The following is a 23,921-nucleotide window of genomic DNA, read 5'->3' on the forward strand; positions in this document are numbered from 1 at the left end:
CAAAGTCCACCTCCACCTTTGCCAGACCTCTCCAACCACCACTAAGAAGGATGGGAGGAGAATCCTGGAGACTGTCGGATGAGGTGGTAACTAATAGCTATAGTTTACAAGCTGGCTGAGGATTGATTCCCCCCCCCATCCTCTTAGCAGTCCCCCTACTGCAGAGGCATTATTTGAAAATGGGAACTGGAAATGTCTTGGTAGCATCTTTCCCAGGGACATTTCTGGGCCAAATTTCCAAAGTATGTCTCAGTGGCAGTGAGGCTACCAGGTGCACTTCATCATTACTTGAGACAGCACACACAATGGGCTTTTTTTTTAAGAAAAGGGGAGAAGAAAAACCCAACCCTTGGATATGTTGTAAACTGTGAAGTCAGAAGTAGGCAGCCCTTTTTCTGGTGAGGTCCATATTCCCTCAGGCTAATTTCTCAGAGGCTCCATATGAATGATGCACTGGGACCACAGTCAAAAGTGAGCAGTGCATCTCTCTCTCTCTCTCTCTCTCTCTCTCTCTCTCTCTCTCTCCTATTCCCATTTTCCCCAACCTTGCCATCCACAAGAAATTAGGCCAAGAGCTATAAGTATGTAGGACACACTGTTTCCCACACCTGCTACAAATATTAGGCAATACCCTTACTCAAATGTTCCACCACACCACTTTAATAGTCACCTTCGCTCTCCAAACTCCAAAGTTCATCTTGGTCAGACAATCAGCACAGCCCCAATTCAATTAAATGAGCCCCCATCTTCAAGCTGAAGTGGTACAAGCCTTATCTGAACTGGGCTATACTGTGTTCAAAATAACTGTTACATTATTTATTCCTAAAATACACTGCAGATTTTCTCATTCACTTTCTTAGCTATTGCCGATTTCCCTCTCTACTCCACCTCAGTTTCTCCAGAAATTCTAGAGGCCAGACATCCAGAATGTTTCCAATGCAACAATGAACCTGAGGGGGGGAAATAATTTTCTGGAAATTCTGCTGTATTGGAGCAAAGAGAAAAATGAAGCTTTTTTATGCAAAATTAAGAATGTATTTATACAAACTGAAGTGGAACTGTGTTGCCATCTAGTGGTTTAAAAAGTCACAATGGGACCCCATGAAATGTATTTTCACCTTGTGAATTAGCTGGGCCCAGGACCTCAGAGAGCTCTTGTACTTTCAAAAATTGTAAACACTGCGGCATTTGACCTTGTGCAATTTTGACCATCAAAGCACGGCCCCCCAAAAAAAGGGAGAAGCTGTATTTGGACAGTTTCCCCTTTTATATGGTTTTGAAACTATTCAATATGTGAATCCATATTATCAGTTACTTCTCAGAGCAATCCTATGAAATAATCCATTGCATATCGATTGACCCTGGAGCTAAGGAAAAGTCATTTGTCCAATGAGACTGCAACATAGCTAGGATGTGAACATAAATTTTAATTCATCAAACAATTCCTTGCATGTAAGTCTGCATCCAACACAGAGTGCTTTCTCTTAGGTGACTGCTAAGCCCTTTGTGACATCAGAGGCTGCAGGGACACTACCCAGAGAGAGTCACACAGACACACAGAGCACACAACACAGATAGGCTATGCATGGACTCGGCTAGGCTACAGGGCAAATCAAATTAGACATATCTGAATATATTTCTTGGCAGAGAATGACATGAGTGGAGCAAAGGTAATGTTGATGCTAATGAGCAAGGGTGGGTCTCTGCATGGCTGCTTATAGTTCTGAAGCTCCAAAATAACTCGTTGTGATGGAGCATGGCATTGTGTGTAACTCACAGGCATTGTTGCAAGTGAGCCCTTTGGGGAAGCGTCACAGCTCAGTGGTGGACATCTGATTTGCATGCAGAAGGTTCCATGTTGGTGGATTGTGAAATACTGCTTTCCTTTCTCAAAGTAGGCTAAACAGGACCCCTCCAAGAACTGGGTGATGGTGATAGTTGTTGTGATCAGGGAAGTTTCTGCTTCTTCAACTGCTGCTGTGTGCCACTTTTGTGTAAAGTAACAGGAAAACTCACCTGGCTGAGAAATGAGACATGTGTCCTCCTTATAGCTTTCGTTGAAGCTATGATAGCAGTCCCTGTAGGTAGACCTCTAAGCTAAGTATGCTACCATTTAGGGCCTCGGATTAAGATGAGCCTCTAAATGAAAACAACTGAATTTCAGATTTACAAAATACAGTGGTACCTCGTGTTACGTACTTAATCCGTTCCAGAGGTCAGTTTGTAACAGGAAACCGCTTGTAACACGAGGCGCGCTTTCTCTAATGGCGCCTTCCACTGCTGTCGTGCCGCTGGAGAGTGATTTCGGTTCGCATCCTGAGACAAAGGTCGCAGCAAGGGGCATCTACTTCCAGGTTAGCAGAGCACGTAACCAGCAGCATTTGTAAGGGGGACAGTATGTAACACGAGGTACCACGAGGTACCACGAGAAAAACAAGACTCTAGAACTGACATTATCATTCTGTTAATGACAAAAATAATGTGGAAGGCATATTGTGGCTCTTTTGGAGGCTCAACTACTGAGGTAGTGAACTCTGGACAACAATGCTACAAGACAAACTGTCTGCACTAAGCATTATGTGCAATTATTTTGCTTCTGGAAGTTAAACAAAAATTCTAAAAGAATGTCATTTCTGCCAGCAGATTTCTGAAGCCTTTACAGCTGTCAACATAGGAACCAAAAATGCCAGGTAAGTGTTCTTAAATTAAGGGAAGTGGGGTCAACGGGGAGGGGACCATGAAACAGGGTGGCAACTTACACATTACCCAAAAAAGAGGAGTATTTGTATACATCTGCATTTTGTTGTTGTTTAGTCGTTTAGTCGTATCCGACTCTTCGTGACCCCATGGACCAGAGCACGCCAGGCACTTCTGTCTTCCACTGCCTCCCACAGTTTGGTCAGACTCATGTTCGTAGCTTCGAGAACACTGTCCAACCATCTCGTCCTCTGTCGTCCCCTTCTCCTTGTGCCCTCCATCTTTCCCAACATCAGGGTCTTTTCCAGGGAGTCTTCTTCTCACGAGGTGACCAAAGTATTGGAGCCTCAGCTTCACGATCTGTCCTTCCAGTGAGCACTCAGGGCTGATTTCCTTCAGAATGGATGCGTTTGATCTTGCAGTCCATGGGACTCTCAAGAGTCTCCTCCAGCACCATAATTCAAAAGCATCAATTCTTCGGCGATCAGCCTTCTTTATGGTCCAACTCTCACTTCCATACATCACTACTGGGAAAACCATGGCTTTAACTATACGGACCCTTGTTGGCAAGGTGATGTCTCTGCTTTTTAAGATGTTGTCTAGGTTTGCTATCGCCTTTCTCCCAAGGAGTAGGCATCTTTTAATTTCGTGACTGCTGTCACCATCTGCAGTGATCATGGAGCCCAAGAAAGTAAAATCTCTCACTGCCTCCATTTCTTCCCCTTCTTTTTGCCAGGAGGTGATGGGCCCAGTGGCCATGATCTTCATTTTTTTGATGTTGAGCTTCAAACCATATTTTGCACTCTCCTCTTTCACCCTCATTAAAAGGTTCTTTAATTCCTCCTCACTTTCTGCCATCAAGGTTGTGTCATCTGCATATCTGAGGTTGTTGATATTTCTTCCAGCAATCTTAATTCCAGCTTGGGATTCATCCAGCCCAGCCTTTCGCATGATGAATTCTGCATATAAGTTAAATAAGCATGGAGACAATATACAGCCTCGCCATACTCCTTTCCCAATTTTGAACCAATCAGTTGTTCCATATCCAGTTCTGCCTGTAGCTTCTTGTCCCACATAGAGATTTCTCAGGAGACAGATGAGGTGATCAGGCACTCCCATTTCTTTAAGAACTTGCCATAGTTTGCTGTGGTCGACACAGTCAAAGGCTTTTGCATAGTCAATGAAGCAGAAGTAGATGTGTTTCTGGAACTCTCTAGCTTTCTCCATAATCCAGCGCATGTTTGCAATTTGGTCTCTGGTTCCTCTGCCCCTTCGAACTCCAGCTTGCACTTCTGGGAGTTCTCAGTCCACATACTGCTTAAGCCTGCCGTATAGAATTTTAAGCATAACCTTGCTAGCGTGTGAAATGAGTGCAATTGTGCAGTAGCTGGAGCATTCTTTGGCACTGCCCTTCTTTGGGATTGGGATGTAGACTGATCTTCTCCAATCCTCTGGCCACTACTGAGTTTTCCAAATTTGCTGGCATATTGAGTGTAGCACCTTAACAGCATCATCATTAAAAAATTTAAATAGTTCAGCTGGAATATCATCACTTCCACTGGCCTTGTTATTAGCAGTGCTTTCTAAGGCCCATTTGACTTCACTCTCCAGGATGTCTGGCTCAAGGTCAGCAACCACACTACCTGGGGTGTACGAGACATCCATATCTTTCTGGTATAATTCCTCTGTGTATTCTTGCCACCTCTTCTTGATGTCTTCTGCTTCTGTTAGATCCTTTCGACTTTTGTCTTTTATTATGGTAATCTTTGTACGAAATGTTCCTTTCATATCTCCAATTTTCTTGAACAGATCTCTGGTTTTTCCCATTCTATTGTTTTCCTCTATTTCTTTGCATTGCTCGTTTAAGAAGGCCTTCTTGTCTCTCCTTGCTATTTTTTGGAAATCTGCATTCAATTTCCTGTATCTTTCACTATCTCCCTCGCATTTTGCTTGCCTTCTCTCCCCCGCTATTTGTAAGGCCTTGTTGGACAGCCACTTTGCTTTCTTGCATTTCCTTTTCAGTGGGATGGCTTTAGCCAGTGTGGTGTAGTGGTTAAGAGCGGTAGTCACATAATCTGGGAAACCGGGTTCATGTCTCCGCTCCTCCACATGCAGCTGCTGGGTGACCTTGGGCCAGTCACACTTCTCTGAAGTCTCTCAGCCCCACTCACCTCACAGAGTGATTGTTGTGGGGGAGGAAGGGAAAGGAGAATGTTAGCCGCTTTGAGACTCCTGAAGGGGAGTGAAAGGCGGGATATCAAATCCAAACTCTTCTTCTTCTTCTTCTAGTTGCTACCTCCTGTATAATGTTGCGAGCCTCCATCCATAGTTCTTCAGGCACTCTGTCCACCAAATCTAAATCCTTAAACCTGTTCCTCACTTCCACTGTGTATTCATAAGGGATTTGACTTAGATTGTATCTTACCCGGCCCAGCGGTTTTTCCTACTTTCTTCAGCTTAAGCTTGAATTTTTCTATAAGAAGCTGATGATCTGAGCCACAGTCAGCTCCAGGTCTTGTTTTTGCTGACTGTATTGAGCTTCTCCATCTTTGGCTGCAGAGAATATAATCAATCTGATTTCGATGCTGCCCATCTGGTGATGTCCATGTGTAGAGTCGTCTCTTGTGTTGTTGGAAAAGCATGTTTGTGATGATCAACTTGTTCTCTTGGCAGAACTCTATTAGCCTTTGCCCTCTATTAGCCTTTGCCCTGCTTTGTTTTGAACTCCAAGGCCAAACTTGCCAGTTGTTCCTTTAATCTCTTGACTCCCTACTTTAGCATTCCAATCCCCTATAATGAGAAGAACATCCCTCTTTGGTGTCATTTCTATAAGATGTTGTAAGTCTTCATAGAATTGGTCAATTCCAGTTTCTTCAGCACCAGTGGTTGGTGCATAAACTTGGATTACTGTGATGTTAAAAGGTCTGCCTTGGATTCGTATCGAGATCATTCTATCATTTTTGAGATTGCATCCCAGTACAGCTTTCGCCACTCTTTTGTTGACTATGAGGGCCACTCCATTTCTTTTATGGGATTCTTGCCCACAGTAGTAGATATGATGGTCATCCAAACTGAATTCGCCCATTCCCGTCCATTTTAGTTCACTGATGCCCAGGATGTCAATATTTATTCTTGCCACCTCATTTTTGACCACATCCAACTTGCCAAGGTTCATGGTTCTTACATTCCAGGTTCCTATGCAACATTTTTCTTTACAGCATTGGACTTTCCTTTCACTTCCAGGCATATCCGCAACTGAGAGTCCTTTTGGCTTTGGCCCAGCCGCTTCATCAGCTCTGAATCTACTTGTACTTGTCCTCTGCTCTTCCTCAGTAGCATGTTGGACGCCTTCCGACCTGAGAGGCTCATCTTCCAGTGTCATAACTTTTATATGCCTGTTGCCTTTGTCCATGGAGTTTTCTTGGCAGGGATACTGGAGTGGCTTGCCGGTTCCTGCTCCAGGTGAATCACGTTTGGTCAAAACTCTCCACTATGACCTGTCCATCTTGGGTGGCCCTGCACGGCATAGCTCATAGCTTCTCTGAGTTATTCAAGCCCCTTCACCACGGCAAGGCAGTGATCCATGAAGGGGATACATCTGCATGTGTTAAGTTAATGGTCAGAATTCAACATCTGGAGATTTTCCAGACACACTGACCCATGCTGAGCCAATTTCAAGGGTGTGCAAGGTGAGAGAGAAGCCCTGTTGCACAAATGGAAATCCTTCTGCAGGTCTTCCGCTTTAACTTGAACACATTTTCTTCTTACATCCCAGGTTTGCAATAAGTAAGGTACTGTATATTATTTTTTAATCTCCCAACTAGGGACAGTTGGATAGCAGCAAAAGGAGCCTCCATCTTCCAGTCCAGGCATACAAATATATGGTTGAGAGAACAAATTAACTGCCTCATTACGGAAGGGAACAACATCAAGGCAAATATTTTGGATTTACAAGGAGCTATGAAGACCATGAAAGCTGAGCTCAAAAGGCATGTATCAATAATCAATGGAGTGTTGAGTGAATGTCTGATTCCAGCTTGGGAACAATTATTTTTCAGAAAGTTTGAACCTTACCAAGTTTTCCCTGGAAACTTCACAAAAATCAGTTGCATGCTATAAAACTGCAGTGATGTGATGAGGGCAATTCTGATGGTTGGTGGTGTTTTCTCCTGGTTAACCAGGTGGTGGACGCTCCTCTGGAAAAGTCAGGTCCTGTCACACACATCTGGATTGCATCCAGCAGTGGCCTCTGTGGTGGGAAAGAGCTGCCCTCCCAACACTAATATCATTGTAGCATAGTTATATGGGTCCCAGTAATGGTGAGAGAGCCCAATGGTCCACTCCAGTGGGAAATGACACACTTGAGCATCTTGCCCCATCATCCCCATTGGGAAAAGATGCTCTTGCATCATTTCTTGATGCAGGTTGCAGGAGCAACCCTTCTCTGGTGGCCTCTATGTACTTCCCCTTTCCCTGTATGAGGCTTTTTTATTTTCCTTGGAGGAGGGGACCAAGATAGCAGGTACTAAAGACTCAAGGGGGACACATGCTTTGGAGGGCAAGCATTCTGGTTCTCGCCCAACACTGCCTGCCTTTGAAAAGTGTCTGGAAGCTTCATTTGGTGCAAATACAGCTGCAGGAGCTAGAATGTTGTCACGATTCCAGTTCTCAGTTCATGCTGATGGTTGGAGGTAGTTAGGCTTCTGAATACCAATTGCTAGAAACTGCGGGAGGGGAAAGGGCTCTTTTGCTCATGTCCTACTTGCAGGTTTCCCACAGGCATCTGGTTGGCCACTGGATGCTGGACTAGATGGGTCATCTGCCTCATATTCTTATCTGCCCTATACCACTTCATTGGCTCTGGATTTGTTTCCAGGGACAATTCAAAAGGTTGGCTTTGACCATAAAAGCCCTAAATGTTCTTGTTGTTCTTGTTATTTATTTGATGCCTTACCTACCTTTCACTGTAAGGTCCTACGGTGGATTATATTAATTTTAAAATACAATAGGAAAATCCATTTCAAACAAATTACACTCAAAAGAATGTGAGGTGGGATTTTGCACTAGTATTATCTGAAGGATAATACTTTCCCCCCCCCCATGGCTTTCCCCCATGTGACCCAACCCTCATGGTCTGACTGTCTAGTGAAGAGCTGATCTATGCCCTACCCTGAGCTGATGGCAATATGGCAGGTGAGAGAGGGCCTTCTCAGTGGTGGCACCTGGGCTTTGGAGCCCCCTGACCTGGGAGAGTTGAATGATGTCCCTCCCCATTTCTGCCTTTCATGGAGAAGCAAAACTGCTGCCGTTGCTCAGATGAGCAATTGATTAAAGCACTCTCTAGAATAAGCTTAACTCTTAGTTTCCCCTGTACTTAAATTTTTTGGATGGTGTAACATTGTTGCTATTTTAAATGTTATTCTTATTTAAGTAAATTTGTATACTTTTTTATTCATCAGTGGTTTACTGTGATAGTTAGCTGCCTTGATGGTCTTGTTTGGGGCAGAATGGGGGTACAAGTCTTTGAATTATTATTATTATTATTATTATTATTATTATTATTATCAACACTATCATCATCATTACCTCAACCATATACAGGATAAAGCAAGCTGAAGAGAAAATAACCTATTTGGAAACTGAGATTGAAGCCACAAAGAAAAATCAGGAAGAAGAGGCTGTAACAGCATCTTTAGAGGAGCAGTATCTTAAAAAGCTGGTAGGCAAAAGAAATCTTCCTGATCAGAGTTTAAAGAGCGTGTGCGCACACACACACACACACACACACACACACTGCATGTCATCATTAAAACAACAAAACGCAAAGATTTGTTGGCTAGGTGAACACTGTCTGGTGATATTATTCCATAATCATTTTTTAAAAGAAAAACTGTATTAGTTTTGGACATTTACTAGTATGGTATTTTCCGTGGAGTCAATAGCCTCCATCAACAGCCTTCACCAAGCTGATGACTTTCAGATGTTATAGACTACAACTCATACTTCCGTGTGGCTTCGGGGTGTTATAGTCCAAAACATCTGTAAGGCACCACCTTGGTCAAGGCTGTCCTACCATGTAGGTGGTAAACCCAAAGCTTGTGTATTTCTATAGCATGAATACTTCACTTAATATAGATTCCATTCTATAGGCCTCACCAGGTATAGACCTATTTGTATTCATCCTGTTTTATCTGCTGTGCAAAGAATAACTTACACAAATCTGAGGGAGAGCCTTGTGAATGGGAGGCTCATTTCCTACAAATAAGGAGACTGTAAAAGCAATCACCTGGAGGCTTTCCATATTGCCATCTGTGAACAGCTATTTATCATGTGGATCCTCTGGTGTTTCCCCACACCACTACAAAACAGGAAAGAGGGAGGACTGCAGCAAACAACACTTGCTGTTGTTATGGCATCTGCCTGGGCTAGCACAGCACAGAAAGCTCATTTTGCATCAGCCCAATCAAATTCAGCAGTCCTAGAACTTAGAATTGGAGGGTTAGGACTTTGAGTTGTGTGTGACACTTTCCTGAGTGTTTTCTTTAATTTGTAATGAATTGTTGCATCCCTTCAGCTGCAGCCCAAAGAGTCGGGTATATATCAATCTTTGCAACTAACTGGCAATTTCTTACCCTCACAGGAGAAGGATAATGAAAATTTACACTTGAGGATCTTCATGCTTTCTGAGAAGGTACACCAATAATCAGATAGGTTTCCTCTGAATTCCATATGTGCACCATGTCCTATCTTTCCCCATGTTTGTGAATGTGCTGCAAGTGTATAATTCACAATCACCTCATCAACGTCAAGCCACTGAAAGTAAGTCGAGAGATGGAAAAAATAAACGCAGGTTGAGTAGTGGGCTGGATTTCTGATGAAGTATTCTCACCTGTAGTGGTTGGGTAGGGGCAGTGATGCTCACCTGATCTGTCACTAGTATCGCTGAGCTTCCTGGGAGGGAGATGGGCAAGGCAGTGCAGAGGCTGGCATGGTGCAAATGCACCAGAAGGAACACTGGGTGTGTTTGTGCCATGCTAGTGTGTTTACACGATACTGCCTTTCTGCCCCACACCAGCCCGGTAAGCACAGTGAAATTGGTGGCAGAAGGTCAGCTAAATGATGCTGCTTCTCCCCACTGACCACTACTGATTTGCACAATTGCTATTGTCAGCTCTGCATGGGCCCACCCAATCCACATTCTCAACATGCCAGTTTGGGTGCATGAACCAGTCTTCGTGATATGCTGGTCCTGAATAACTGCATTAGATTTCCACTCTGAAATGAAATGGAAATGGAAATTGACATTGTTGCATTAGTGTTCGTTCAGTCATGTCAAAAGAATCGCTTTTTTAAAAAATAATAATGTAATACATCTATTATCTCCCTGGTGCTCATCTTTCTTTGTTGTATGCCTGTGTTGGCAGCACCAAAGCCTTTTTAAAGTAGGCATGAAACAGCATGCATATCTGAATATCTCCCCTGTATGCTCACTTGTTGTAGAAGTCAATGTTATGCTTGAAGCTCTAGCCTTTGACAGACCGCAGTCCTTTTCACTGCATAGCTTTGCAGTTACTCTTTAATTTCTATTGGAATAAATATTAGTGTTATTTGATAGACATTGTTCCACTCAGTTGTTCTGAAATGAATGTCTAAAGCAAAGCCAAAAATGACAAAGCAGATATACGTGATGGTGATTTCCCATTGCTTTTGTTTTGCTTACAAGCACCCCCACTGGGACTTAGGGACACAGGACACTCCCTTGCAACAAATCAGATCTATGGACAACCTAACTGAGTATTGCCTTCACTGATGTCCACAGCTCTCCAGGATTCCAGGCAGAGGCCTCTCCCAGCCTTACCTGGTGATGCCAAGGATTGAACATGGGCCATTCCGCATGCAAACCAGACTCCTCCATTGAGCAACTGCCCTTACCTGACTTCCTGGAAGTTGATGAATGTGAGGGGGTTTTACCTGTTCCTCCCATGACATTGCCCCATTGAAACTCCTTCCTCCCCACCTTGAAGCTCCTATTAACTCAACTGAGAGAAAATACCACTAATTAATGAAAGGGAGGGAGGGAGGGAGGTCCTTTATTAGGATCACCAGGGTCATCTCTGATTTGCCCTCTAAACAATGAGGTTGTAACAGAATAGCAAAGAAGGTTCAGGCTGGCCAGCGCATATTGGTGAGACTGAATCTGAATATTTGTGTGTTTTGTGCCCCAAACCAGAGCTCAGCATTGACTGCATCAATGAAGATCAACCAGCAGAGTTACCTGCAGCTCTGCTGCCATGTCAACAAGCTAAAAGTGAGTAAGATTATAGAACCACAATAATAAAGTAAGGTTGGAGGAGGAAGGTTAAAAGAAGTGTCCATTGGAATTAATACAAAATACGTGGGGGACAATACATGGGCAACTGAGAAAAGGAGATAGCAATATTTATGAAGGTGGCATATATACGGGGGAAACGAGAAGATTTCACACATCCCTGTTTTGGTCACCTCTGCATTTCCTGTTTATGTGGAACGCCAAATAGAGGAAGTTCTTTTGCTGCACTATGCTAAAGTCTTCTGGCTCTGCACGCTAGCACCTGGGTATGACAGATACAGGGGGGCCAGTTGAAAAAGATGGCAGTCCAAAATATCATCAGGTCATTTTCACTTTGTGCCATTGGAGATTTGTAGATTTTTAGGATGCAATCCAAACCTCTCCCCTCGGCCACAGGGCTGTGCGACCACAGCCACATATGCACCTCTGAGGTTCATAGTCGCCAAGTTGGAAGGTGGTGTGTATGTGTAGAAGATCACTGGGCCAGCCTAGAGCTGTCACAAAGATGAAACCCAGATTGGGTCCAATGCCATTGTGTGATGGTAGCGAGACTGGCATCGAATCCAAAAGATCCCATACCTGAACAGCCCCTCTCCACCCCACTTTGGGGCTTTTGCTGGTTACTACTAATGAGAATTCCATTGACTTCACTGCTAACTAGCAGGTGGAAGTGCTGCACCAGTGGAGTGACTCTTGGGTCACTCCGTCATCATCGGCTGGTGGAAGTCCAGCTTAGCCTGCAGAGCTGGGCACAGAGACACCTCTACCCTACCCAACGTCAGTAGGACATTAAGAGGGTTTGGATTGCTCTATTAGTGTCCATCAGCTTTTTAGTTCAACGTGAATACTTTAAAATGACTTCATCTAAAGTAAAGATATATAAATGTGTATACTTTGCTATATATTGGCACTCACATGGATTTCCAATGAGAGGCACAATCTGTTGAGAAGGTCTCCAGTACAAGTGGTGTTGACATGTTCTCTTGGAAAGCGACCATTTCCTTTCACTGAGGATTGAATCTCTTGGCCAGAGTGGAAAATAAAAGTCTTACATGTGTTTGCTTCAGAGATGTTGCCAACTGAAAATTTATTTATTTATTTTAATTAGAGAGAGCTCCAGGAATGCAAACTGACCTGCGGTGAGGAGGATGAAGTTTTTACAAAGGTAAACTTAATTATCATATACATAGGAGACAACTGAGCCAAAGTTAAACAGTTATGGGTTCCGTTGCTTTGGGCTAACCCTCCCGTTGAAATCAATTAGGCTGTAACATACACAATTTTGCCCGTGGGTTTATTTATTATTTATTTCCCTACATTCCACCTCTCCTCCAAGAAGTCCAAGGTGGGTTTTCCCCTCCCCATAATATCTGCATAACTGTTACAGTTGCTACAAATGGAATCCCTGACCTGAACCCATGTGCAAAGTAGAAAAATGTTTCAAAGCTTCACTGGAAACAGTTTTAAAATGGTTACAGATAAACAATATAAGATACAAAACAATACCTCAAGGACCGCTTTTCCCCATATGAACTGACCTGAACCCTGTGATTATCATCTGATTAACATTCTATGTCCTTTTAAATGTGTTTATGGGAGGGGAGTTATTTGGTGTGTGTTTTTGTTTTTATTGTGTATTTTGTGCTCTCATTTTGTATTTTTATGTTGTGAAGCACCCTGAGATTTTTGGATGAGGGGCGGTAAACAAATTAAATAAGTAAATAATAAAATAAGTAAAACGTTGCTGTTTAACAGCAAGCAATGCAATCCCGTCTTCTTTTTAGCCCTTACTTTCCTGTATCTGGTCCCAGAGCGAGATCCACAGCAACTTGCTTCTTCATCATTGCAGAGCTTAGCCGCTGCTGTGGCTGCTGTCTCCATCAATGGACTAAGGCACTGAGTTCTTATGTTCCATCTTCCTGCTGTGAGAGCTCTCTGCTTGGCTTTCCAGTGATGAGTCATCAGTTAGCATAAAGGCTGAACGGAAAACATCCAGCCTTTTCTGGCACATTTGCCAGAGTGAAACTTTCTCCCTAATGCAGACTTCTCTACTTTGCAAATGCAAATTTTAAATTAGTTTTTCAAACTTCAGTGCATACCAACATTACTTTTTATGCAAATTAAACTTATCTTTAGCGATAACAATCCTGTGGTGTAGGTTAGGTTGAGAGACGGCGAGTGTCCCAATTACACCCAGTAAGCTTGATGGCTGGATTGGGATTTGACCCCTCATCTCTCAGGTCCTAGTCCAGCACTCTCTAACCACTGCACTAAACTGGCTGAAGCCGCATCATCCCAAAGAAGAAATACCCACCACTTCCTTCTCCTATCTTCAGCTGATAAAAAACTATTTGACTTTTAGAAGACATCTGAAGGCGGCCCTGTTTAGGGAAGTTTTCAATGTTTGATGTTTTATTTTGCTTTCAATTTTCTGTTGGGAGCTTCCTGGGGCGGGGGTGGATGGGTAGTAGGCAATGGAAGGTTGACATTAATCAGGCCCTCTTTCTTGTTCAATGCTCAATCCCAAATCCCAAGGCTTTCAAACTAAAAGATAAGAGGGCCAGACTGATTTTCAAGGTGAGCACCTGGCTGCTTGGCCGTGCCTAGTGGTGTCTGATCTATCCCTTAAATATTGATGAAACACCTGGAATTGGTATGATCATACTAGGCAAAAATTGTAAGTGTTCTGACTAAAAACCCAAGGCAAGAAGGATTACAAGGATGGGGCAAAAGAAAAAAGGCATGTTCTTCTTTTCCAGATGAAACACCAAATCTGGGAACTGGAAGAGTATATACAAGAATACAAAGTGAAAATACAGGTATCTGTGTGAAATGCTTAACCATTGATGAACTGAATAAGGAAAGCAACAGCTGCCTAATTTAGGTTGCAGCACTAAACACACTTCGCAGGGAGTTACCACAACTGAGCATGGTGGAACTTACTTTTGAGTAGGAGTGCAGGAAAAAATTGATTTAGTGTGTATATAAAGCTGAATCTATCTCACTCACACTTTCCAAAACAGCACGCAAACCAAAATACAATTATCTTTTGAAATTCACACTTATTCAAATTTTGCAATACAATTCTCCAGCAAATGTTTACAAAAATGCATATATTTAGGGTAAGTGTGAATAAAATATATTACTGAAAATAGCATACAAAAATGCATCATATTCCGGAATATTGCTTGCAATAATGTGTACACTAGTGAAAGCTACATGCAACAATATGTTTGTTAGGAGAAATTCACACTAAAATGCTGATCATTTTTCATGAGAATTTTCTTTTCTTTAAAAAATTGCAATTACTGTAAATTGTGTAGAACTGAATTTTATAGTTGAAAAATGAGCAACTGAGAGAACTGAAATGGACACATTCACCCCTACTTATGAGTAAACATGCATCGGAAAGTACTGCTTTGTTTGGTAATTCTGAATATTTGGATTTGGTATTTCCCCATTGGTTGTTGAGGAGGAGAGGCCATAAAATGTCAAAGCAAGGAGTGCATAACATCTGGAGGGCAGCACACCAGCTACCCATGGAATGTATACAAAATTGCTCTAGGTCTTGATCTGTGGGGATTATCAGAGATCTCTGGGGGGAGGAAAAAGAAACAGAAACTTGAAGAGGACTTGCTGATTATTTTGTTTTCAGGTTCTTCAGGACAGAGAGAAAAGCCTGCAGGATGAGCTGTCAGCTGTTGCGAAAGACAAGGTTCGGTAAGACTCCTCTATGAGTCCAATCCTTTCTGCAACCAGTGTCAGTCCTTGAAGCATGTCAGATGAATCAAAGTCATGGTAATTCTTCTAGTGAAGAGCACAGCTTTCAGCTGTAACATATGTAATACTACTGAGCCAGAGAGACAGCAAGGAATAGCTGAGGTTATTTTATGACTGCAAGCGGTCAAGGAAACAGCAGATTCATATCATTTTCCTGAGCTATATTTGATGAGGCTGTGCCAGGGGTTGACCCAGAAGGTGCAGTCTACTATCCAAGGTATAGATACTGATGGAAGTGAACCTTTGCAAAATGCAAAACCAATTTACTGGACCAAAGGCCAGTAAACTCATCACTCTGTTTTTATCTGGATCCATAGTTCATTCTTCACCAAATATGTTTCAAACCCAACCTTTCAAGTTTTAAACCCTCCGGTTGGCCTGCTCATTCATGAATTGCTTATCTCACCTATGTAATTTCACACATACACATCACACAGTCTGGACTTAAACTGCATTGGGCTAGGCCATGACCTCAAAGTAATTATCTCTGGCCAGGTACTCTGTTATGATGTAACCCTGCTTTTCCCTGGCCATGGAATCTTTATTTTATGTATCTCTGATGTCCATCAAAAGACAGCAGAATTACCACAAGTGCTCCTCAAGACTGTCCCTCTATCACACTACTTTTTCCACATGCAATGGTGTACAGTGGTATCTCTGGTTATGAACTTAATTCGTTCCAGAGGTCCATTCTTAACCTGAAACTGTTCTTAACTAGAGGCATGCTTTCACTAATGGGGCCTCTTGCTGCCGCTGCGCTGCTGGCACACGATTTCCATTCTCATCCTGGGGCAAAGTTCTCAACTCGAGGTAACTCTTCCAGGTTAGCGGAGTTTGTAACCTGAAGCATTTGTAACCTGAGGCGTTTGTAACTCGAGGTACCACTATACGTCTCAGGAAAATGCCAGCAGTTTGCTTTGTGCTGATGAAACAGAATGACATCATAGAACTAATTAGAAGAGAATGCTCCTCCTTTTGTAAAAGGAAACTATATGGCTCCACAGACCAACTGCTTATAGGCCATCTTTGTGGTAATACAAGTGCTCTCAAAACTATTCCCAATTTCCTCTTTCTTATTCTCCAGACATCCTGGCTACCTTTTAGCCAGCTGGCTTTTCAGAGTTCAGTTCAGTTCAGAGCAGTCAGTAATTGATTTTATGTATGATGAAATGGCTGCTTAAAAGTTTGATTCACTGTCAACCATGATCTGAGAAATAAATTCATAAATTAAAGGGATTCCTCATTTTCAGAAGCATTTATTATGCACTTCCACATTGGTCCTCATAGTCAAAGAGAACTGTTTCATAAAGAACCCACAGAGAATCTACATTGTATCTGAAAGAACATTAACTTACTAGGAATTAAATTGAAAGTGTTTTACTTTGCATCCTAAACTATTATGCATGCACTTAGCCACCAGCATTGCAAGAGAAACCTTTTTAATCTTCTTTTTCCTTCAGTGATTTGATGTTAGGCCAGATATTGAGCTTGAACTCCAATACCACAAACACCATATATTTGTCTGCCTTGTTAAATAATTGGGAGGAGGGGAACTATCTTTTAGTTCTAATTCATAGTCATTAAACGGAGTTTTATCATCATGTACATTTGTAAAAAAAGGTGGGCCAATCTATCCTTTGCCACATTTTAACCATTATAACCAAACCACCCTCTTAATGTGGACTTGTTATGCTTACAATGTGATCTTCAGTCATTCTTGGCTTTTGGTACATCCTGGCTCTGCATGTATCATATATAGTATGCTATGTCAAAATAACTTCAGGATCAATCCATTTCTAGTCAGTTTCACACATGTTTATTCATAAACCCATTCCATCAATGTTTCCACATTAATCTCCTAATTCCTTTCAAAATAAAAGCCATACTGACGGCAAATACAGAAGTGTACCTAAATTCATATTTTATCACAAAACAATATTCAAGCACGTACAGTATTTTATTTCAATGTAAAATATGTATTTCCAAACCTATTTTATCCTAACATATACATATTGGTACATTATTGGAGTGAATAACTATAGTAAAATTTGGTGAAATCTGAAATATAATTATGTTCTGATCTCTGCATTAGTCCCTGAGGAGCAAAGGAGGTCACTTCACTTAAAATTGTGGATGAATTGAAAATCTCCTACATCCATATGTCATATATTACATGGTTCTATCATGAAATGTTGGTTAGAAGGCTGCCAGCTCCCTCAGGGAGAGCCAGAACCTGGCTTATCAACGTGCCTTACAACATTTTCTTCTTCAAGGAACCAGAGGAATTTGTGCATTGCCCTGTTTGGGACTGCAAAGAGGACATTCCTGTAATTTAGAGAGACAGAATAGCTGCTACAAAATCTGCTAATGATCCAACCTTTTTCAATTATTTCAGACATCAGAGCAAGTTGCCAGGCAAGTTTTTGAACCTTCACCCAAAGAGCTTGATGTATGAATTGGCCAGGGCTGAACTGGTCAGTAATCTTGATTTACCCAATAAAGAGAAAGCTATCTGGTCAGTCTTGTGAGCATGAATTTTAGTTCATCGGTCAATAAACAGGAAGGTTTTGATTTTATGCTATACATAAAGTTGACACAGTTATTGCAGCTGAACCCCGCAGGGTCAGGCCAGCAGCGTTGGTGGCTTGGTTGCCCCTTGTGTTTGGATGTGAAGGTAGAGGGAATGCTATTTAACAGCTTCTGAAAGGGAGGAGACATGTGTTGCCTGCTATGTGGCCAATGAATGCATCATAAGCTCACATTCTACATCACTGATGGTTTGTAGCAGTTCCCTTCTTAGAAAGCCAAGAGGAATGCACTGTCCTACAAGTTCTGGCTTATCAGCCTGATCTTATGATCTCCTCTGCAGTGGCAGCAAAGCGCTGAATCTGGTACAAGAGCTTAGCACTACTCCAAGGGAATGTTTTGTCATTGTGCTGTTGGTTTGGCATAGGTGTGGCACTTTTGCTGTTTTACTAGCATACTGGTTATATGCTACCTGCAGCATTTGAGGCAGCATGTCTCTGAATGCCAGTGGCTGAGAAATAACAGTGGTAAGGAATCTCACTGGCCACTTTAGGAAACACAGTGCTGGACTAAATAGGCCTTTGGGTTGATTCAGAAAGGGCGGTTCTTATTATATATTGCTCATCACAAGCGGTTAAAATAGCCATAGGTGATGTTCTAACTGCTGTAGTGCAAACTTGGGCTTGCCTCACAACAGCTGGCATGGTGGGAAAAGTTTGTGGTTTTAATTTGGCAGCATGGGTATTCTAGCGACAGAGAAATTGCATGGCTAGCCAGTTCCATTTTCCTCACTTCACTTTGGAGAGTCACACAATTTAGAACTTGAAAACTCCCAGTAATGAACTGCTTTGAGTTCCTTGTTCATTTACTACTACCTGTACAAGCGTATATGTGTTGGAGGGGTAACTTTTTCCAACTTTCTTTTTAACTACAGGAAGAAAAAATGCGAAGAGAAGAGAAATTTGTGAAGAAACAGCTTTGTGGTGGTAGGTTAGTGAAGAAAATGTTTACTATTTGTTACCGCCTTCTCACTTTTTAAAAACATGCACCCATAAATGTATAACAATGCAGACATTTGCAGCAATAACCTCTGGCTTATATTTCATATAGTCATATTACTTTGGGAAGTGGGAGTTGGTCCCCATTATTTATGGTGAGACTGTGTGAGACTTCTGCTTGGATTTTCATAACTCTATGATTAACTGCTTATGGTACCAAATTCCATAAAATAACCAGAATCCAGAGGTGGGTTTTACCTTTGATCCATGGAAGTATTGCCTGTTCCAAACAATGCTAGGACTTAACAAACCCAGCAAGATTCTGATACAGGTTTGGAAACCTTCATTAACCACAAAACTGTGAAAATACCACTGGCAAAAAGGAATAAGAGAAGAAGAAACTCCAGGTGCTAAACAGAGGGCATTGAAAAGTACATATGAATGCAGACAATGCAAATAAATAACAATGACTTCCTTCCACCCATCAAGATATGTGGAAGAAGTACTGATGTGTGTTTTTCCCAATGGTTGTCTAATATTGAAACTGTCCATTTTCTGATGTGGAGTAATTAATGTTAGAATTCCTGCTCCATGATTGCAGTCATGGGATTGTTGTCTATCACATGATGGTGTATGTTTTGACTCCACAGAGTGGGAAGTGACGGAGACAGGATGTTTGTGTTACTGTGTTCTGTGAAGCGGGACTATTGTCCTTTGTGCTTTTTCTCTTTGTTGTCTGATGTGAGAGAGAGAGAGAGGGAGCATGTTGCAGTGCTCCATGTGTGTGTTTATATGTAAATAAAGTAGATTAGCCAAAATGCTGAGTTGCTGAGGTCTGTTACGCAAGCTGCAAAGACTCTGTGGATCCCTAAGTGTGCTGGTGTTTGTTGGCATCGGTCACTGTGATGTTCGGGCTGAATAAAGCTTTTGAAGCTCCTGAATGAAAGACCAGGAGGGAGAGAACATGCCAGTCAGGCATGTGTCTCTACCAGGGTCCTACTCAAGTGTAGGATGAGCTCCTGACAATTAATAGGTACAACAAATGAGCAAGGTACATGGAAGGTATTATTAGGTGTGACCAGCCCTGTCCACCTGGTTTTCCCAGGCATGCTATTTAGCATCTTCTACAAATCAGGCCCATTCAAGGTAAAAAGGAAGACACTGTCAAACTAAAAGGAGATGTGTACAAGCAGGCATGTAACTGGGCATGGAAGGTACAGGGATGGGTGAAGCAGCAAAGCATATTGTTCATAATCTCTGACGCGTATTCTGAAGTACTTAACAATTATCATTATCATTTCCAGCTTCCAGTGAAGAAGGCTTGGGTACAGAATACTGACCTGGTCTAAACCCTTTCAAAGAGCTTTATTGTTTCAGGGATTTGAACATGATTCTGTCACATTCAAGTCAAACATACTAGCCATGGAACCATACAGATAGGAAGGAATTGAATGGTCCATTGCCTCTTAGGCTATTGTGGTATTAGATGTTTAAATAATGGTGTTTGTGTTGCATTTTCCTCATCTGTAATTGGAATGCAATGTCAACCTTGATTGGCTTGAATGTATTTTCATTTTCAGCCAAAATGGATTTCTTCCAGTTAAACGCATTACAAAACCAGCAATCATAATGTGCTCAGATAATACGAAAGGGCCCCACAGTGGTGCTTTTAGTGTCACTTCCTAAAAACCCTTGGAGTCAATTCTCCTTCATTAAAAGCCCAAAGTTCTCTCTGGTCTGAGTGACAACCTTTCGGAAGCTGCTTATGTGCTCATTTTGCCCCATCAACAGATTGTTACTTGGGACCAAGGGAGGACAATGTCACCCTGCCTTGTCTTTATAAACTGCAGGCCTCTCTTTTCTTATTTCACAGGACAAAGATCACCTGGGTCTTGATAGGCTTGTGGCACTTTGCTGGTGTCCTGCTGGTGATTGTCTTGACCGTCCTGCTAGTCACTGTCTTCATCCTCACTGCCTGCCTTTCCAATCACACAGTGACAGAGGCATATCAGCGGCCTGTGTGGCAGTTCCTGGACTATTACATCCAACCATATATGCAACTCTACAGCACCGGCATCTTACCAAAGTGATCTCAGGATTGGAAGAAGCTGCCGACTAGAGAGAGCCTGTCATTATAATGTATCTCAGAGTGTGGATAAAGCTCATAACCTATCAAGGTCTTCTGGTGTGTAATGATTTGGGAGTGTAATTCCCCCCCCCCCACACACACACACTGTACCTTACCCATCACTGGAGGCCTGCTCAGTTTGTGATATGCCAAGCCAAATACAGCACAATACCCATGTATGGGCAGGCTGTCCTGGGCGCTATAAACATCCTGGTTTTACTTCCTGTCTGCAGTATAAAAACAGAGGCAGATTAAGCACAGCACATGCAATGTTATAAATTGTATAGGTTTGCATTAACGAACTGCATACGAACTTCACTGGAGATCTTAGCATGCATGTACCAATATGCTGTCCCATGTTTCCTCCTGCCCTTCTATTTATCTCTGTGTATAGGACAATAATGTGCTTGGTTTCAATTTATTCTTCTCCCTTTTTCTTAGCCAGAGTTGGGAAGAATCAATCTGCTTCTTTTCTTGATTATGTAGAGAGGTTCACATTACAAACATGTTATGGGGAATAATGATGCCCCATCTATGCCGCACCTCTTAATACAATATTTGTAACATATAATATTAACTGAACTATTGTTGCATAACCCCTGTGCCATTATTATTTATCCATTAGGCATAAAACTTCTAGATATCATATCATAGTATATGTTTGCCCTGTTATGCTTGGCTGCATTAAGAAGTCCTACATCCTTTAGGTGTTTTTTTGCAACAGGATCTCTCTCATGTTGAAAGCAAACATGGAAATATTCTACAACACATGATGTTTCAGCCAGCTCTCTTCCAGAAAACACCCACTACCTACCTATACAGTGGCCAACATCTGAATAAAACCAGGTTTATTTAGCTTCAGTCAGGTCCCGATACTGGAGCATCCTGGATAGTGCAAGGTTGCCAACTTTACTAGTCTGGCCAGTAAACTGTTCTGTCAGATAAACAGCACTGGGTTCTGAGAAGCGAGTAAACTTCAGATTCTGACAGGCAGCACACATGATCCAGCAACTTCTATCAGATTTCACCCATAAGTCATGTCACCAAGCTCTGGCTCTAGCCCCGATCCACCCCATTCATCTTGGCTCTGCTCCTAAAATGGCTCTGCTCCTCAGTGGTGTGCAGTAGTATTTTTAAATAGAGGAACAGTTAGGGCCAGGGGCACCAAGGCAATAGGGGCAGTCTGTTGACATTGCATGTGTGAGCATTGCACCTCCCTCCCTAAGCTGGACAGAAGCTTCCTTGGCTTTGGGAAGGAGGTGCCCCCATACTTTAATACTCTAATTTACCAGGAACATTTTGGGAACTAGCCTAGTCCCCCTAGGCCACTGACCACATGCCACAGGTACCTTCTCACTACTGTGAAATTTTGACCAAAATATGCTTTGAAATAGAGCTTTGTAGGTATCAGGGTGGAAGAATGTGGGATAAACAGGCTGAATTATCAGGATGTGAGAGCCTGCTCACTCCTAGAAAACCACCGCTACCTATTCTAGCACAGGGTTGCCTCGTACCTCCTTTCCTTCTTACCACCAGTTCAGGGAGTGGCACTACAGGTCACCTTCCTCCTCTTCAGCCTCAGTTTTGCTCTTGCAGAAGAAGAGGAACAAGTAAGATGGAGACAAAACTATAGTGAGTTGGCTCTGGCTCTCGTTGGCTCTGGCTTCACCTACAATTGGTCTACCTGCCTTCTGCCCTGTGAGTCCTAAAGAGCAATAACTACCACTATGTACAAATAACTCATTCTCCAAGTGCCAAATCTTATGTAGCCAAAATGGCACCATCTGTGCACAAGACAGAGGTATCAGAAAGCTCGGGGGAGCCAAAACAACCCAGTGAGGACAGAGAGAAAATGAGGATGAAGGGAGAAGTGGGAAGTGGGAGCTGCCTGGCTCCTGAACATGCAGAGTCTGTAAGGCAAAATTGGGTTACGGGTCTCACTTCTTAGAAGGCTAGACACCATTTCTTACTGTTATGTTTGCCATCTAATGCTTGTAAATAACATAACCATTAAGTGCACATGCTTGGTTATTTAATTGGTTATCACAGCAAAGATAAGATTTAATGGAAAGTGCTTTGTTGCAATATGAATGGATTACCTGTGAATGGAAGAAATCTTATCACATGGCAAGCTTGTGGGCTGGTAATGATGTCTCAACAGGCCACGTAAATTGGTATCTGAGCCTCTCTTACACACAGGAAGATGAGAGTTGTATTATGCTGCATTTGGCTTGCTTGACACCACAGCAAGCTTGCCATTATTTGATATAATTAATTCTGTGTCAAAAAAATTAAAAATCCTCCCACCTTTTTGTAAAGTGTTCTCCGACAATTAATGAGGAAAGAAATTGCTTTTGAAAATTATCAAAGCAATTAAGGCAGTGACTTGCCCAATATCACCCAAGGAGTTCATGCCTGACGAGGGATTTGAAACTAGGCCTCTCATTCCAGCAATCTAACTAGGGAAACCCACAAGATCATTGATACACTCTAGCCCCCTTCATAAGTTATGACTCCAGTAGCCATGTGTGTTGCACATAGACGTCCACAGTGAATATGTTTCAGAAGAATGGGTCGTCCACTCCATGAATCTTGCTAGTAGATCCTCCCTGTGACCAGCAACTATCCAGCAGTTTAACTTTGGTTCAAAAGATGGTCTATAAGAAAGCTGCATATATAATTGTGAGATCTCTTGACATGGAGGCACCTGGTGGAATCATTCCAAGAGACATGCCACAGATACCTATTGTTTCTAGTGCAGTTGGGTTATGTCCTCCCCCCTCCCATTGAAATATTTTCCTCTCATCCCCACCCCCATTGACAGCATCCAGTGAAAGAAATGGCGAGTTCAGTACAGTGGTACCTCGGGTTAAGAACTTAATTCATTCCGGAGGTCTGTTCTTAACCTGGAACTGTTCTTAACCTGAAGCACCACTTTAGCTAATGGGGCCTCCTGCTGCCGGGCCCCGCCACTGCACAATTTCTGTTCTCATCCTGAAGCAAAGTTCTTAACCCGAGGTAATATTTCTGGGTTAGCGGAGTCTGTAACCAGAAGCGTATGTAACCTGAAGCGTATGTAACCCGATGTATCACTGTATATAATATATCCTTTTCTGAGCACCACAGCATCATCCTCCAAGGAGGCTGAGAAAGGAGTTACATTAAAGAATCTCTCCTTCACAATGCATTCAGCAGAGGATTGGTGATGAGGAGATAACATGTGTATACTGGGTTGGATCCACACTAAGGCTGCAATCCTAACCCCACTTACCTGGAAATTAGACCCATTGGATTCAATAGGACCTGAGCAAATATTGTTAGATTGCACTGTAAAGTGCACAGGTCCCATTGAAATCAATATAAAGAGTTATTCATGAATAACTTAAGTCCCATTGATTTTAGTGGTAACAAAACACCACCTGCTTGGTCTGGATTCAACCTACTGTATCTAAGCACCCACTCC

The 23,921-nt window shown here is 42.4% G+C and overlaps 1 protein-coding gene across 3 annotated transcripts; it reads left to right on the forward strand.

Annotated features, from left to right (window-relative positions):
- The first annotated feature begins 1,530 nt into the window (after nt 1-1,530).
- Nucleotides 1,531-20,506, forward strand: LOC309531989 (uncharacterized protein). Of its 3 annotated transcripts, none has more exons than XM_082221922.1 (12): nt 1,531-1,670; nt 2,644-2,690; nt 6,522-6,686; nt 8,299-8,416; nt 9,338-9,388; nt 10,928-11,005; nt 12,135-12,191; nt 13,786-13,845; nt 14,682-14,746; nt 17,202-17,280; nt 18,267-18,322; nt 20,204-20,506. In XM_082221922.1, exons 1-12 carry the CDS (start codon nt 1,656-1,658, stop codon nt 20,418-20,420), a joined length of 1,008 nt encoding a protein of 335 aa, XP_082078048.1. In that variant the 5' UTR covers nt 1,531-1,655; the 3' UTR covers nt 20,421-20,506. The 3 variants fall into 3 exon arrangements, with proteins under 3 accessions (XP_082078048.1, XP_082078049.1, XP_082078050.1); XM_082221923.1 differs by having other exon boundaries at nt 17,202-17,225; nt 18,271-18,318; XM_082221924.1 differs by having other exon boundaries at nt 18,267-18,318; nt 20,204-20,360.
- The last annotated feature ends 3,415 nt before the right edge of the window (nt 20,507-23,921 follow it).

Source organism: Podarcis vaucheri (genome assembly GCF_965113315.1).
Source record: "Podarcis vaucheri genome assembly, chromosome: 5".
In the NCBI taxonomy this organism is placed as follows: domain Eukaryota; kingdom Metazoa; phylum Chordata; class Lepidosauria; order Squamata; family Lacertidae; genus Podarcis; species Podarcis vaucheri.

Coding starts and splice junctions, on each gene's coding strand:
- LOC309531989 (XM_082221922.1), top strand. Junction 8,417..9,337: donor AGCAGTATCTTAAAAAGCTG/GTAGGCAAAAGA, acceptor TTACCCTCACAG/GAGAAGGATAATGAAAATTT. Junction 13,846..14,681: donor AATACAAAGTGAAAATACAG/GTATCTGTGTGA, acceptor TTTTGTTTTCAG/GTTCTTCAGGACAGAGAGAA.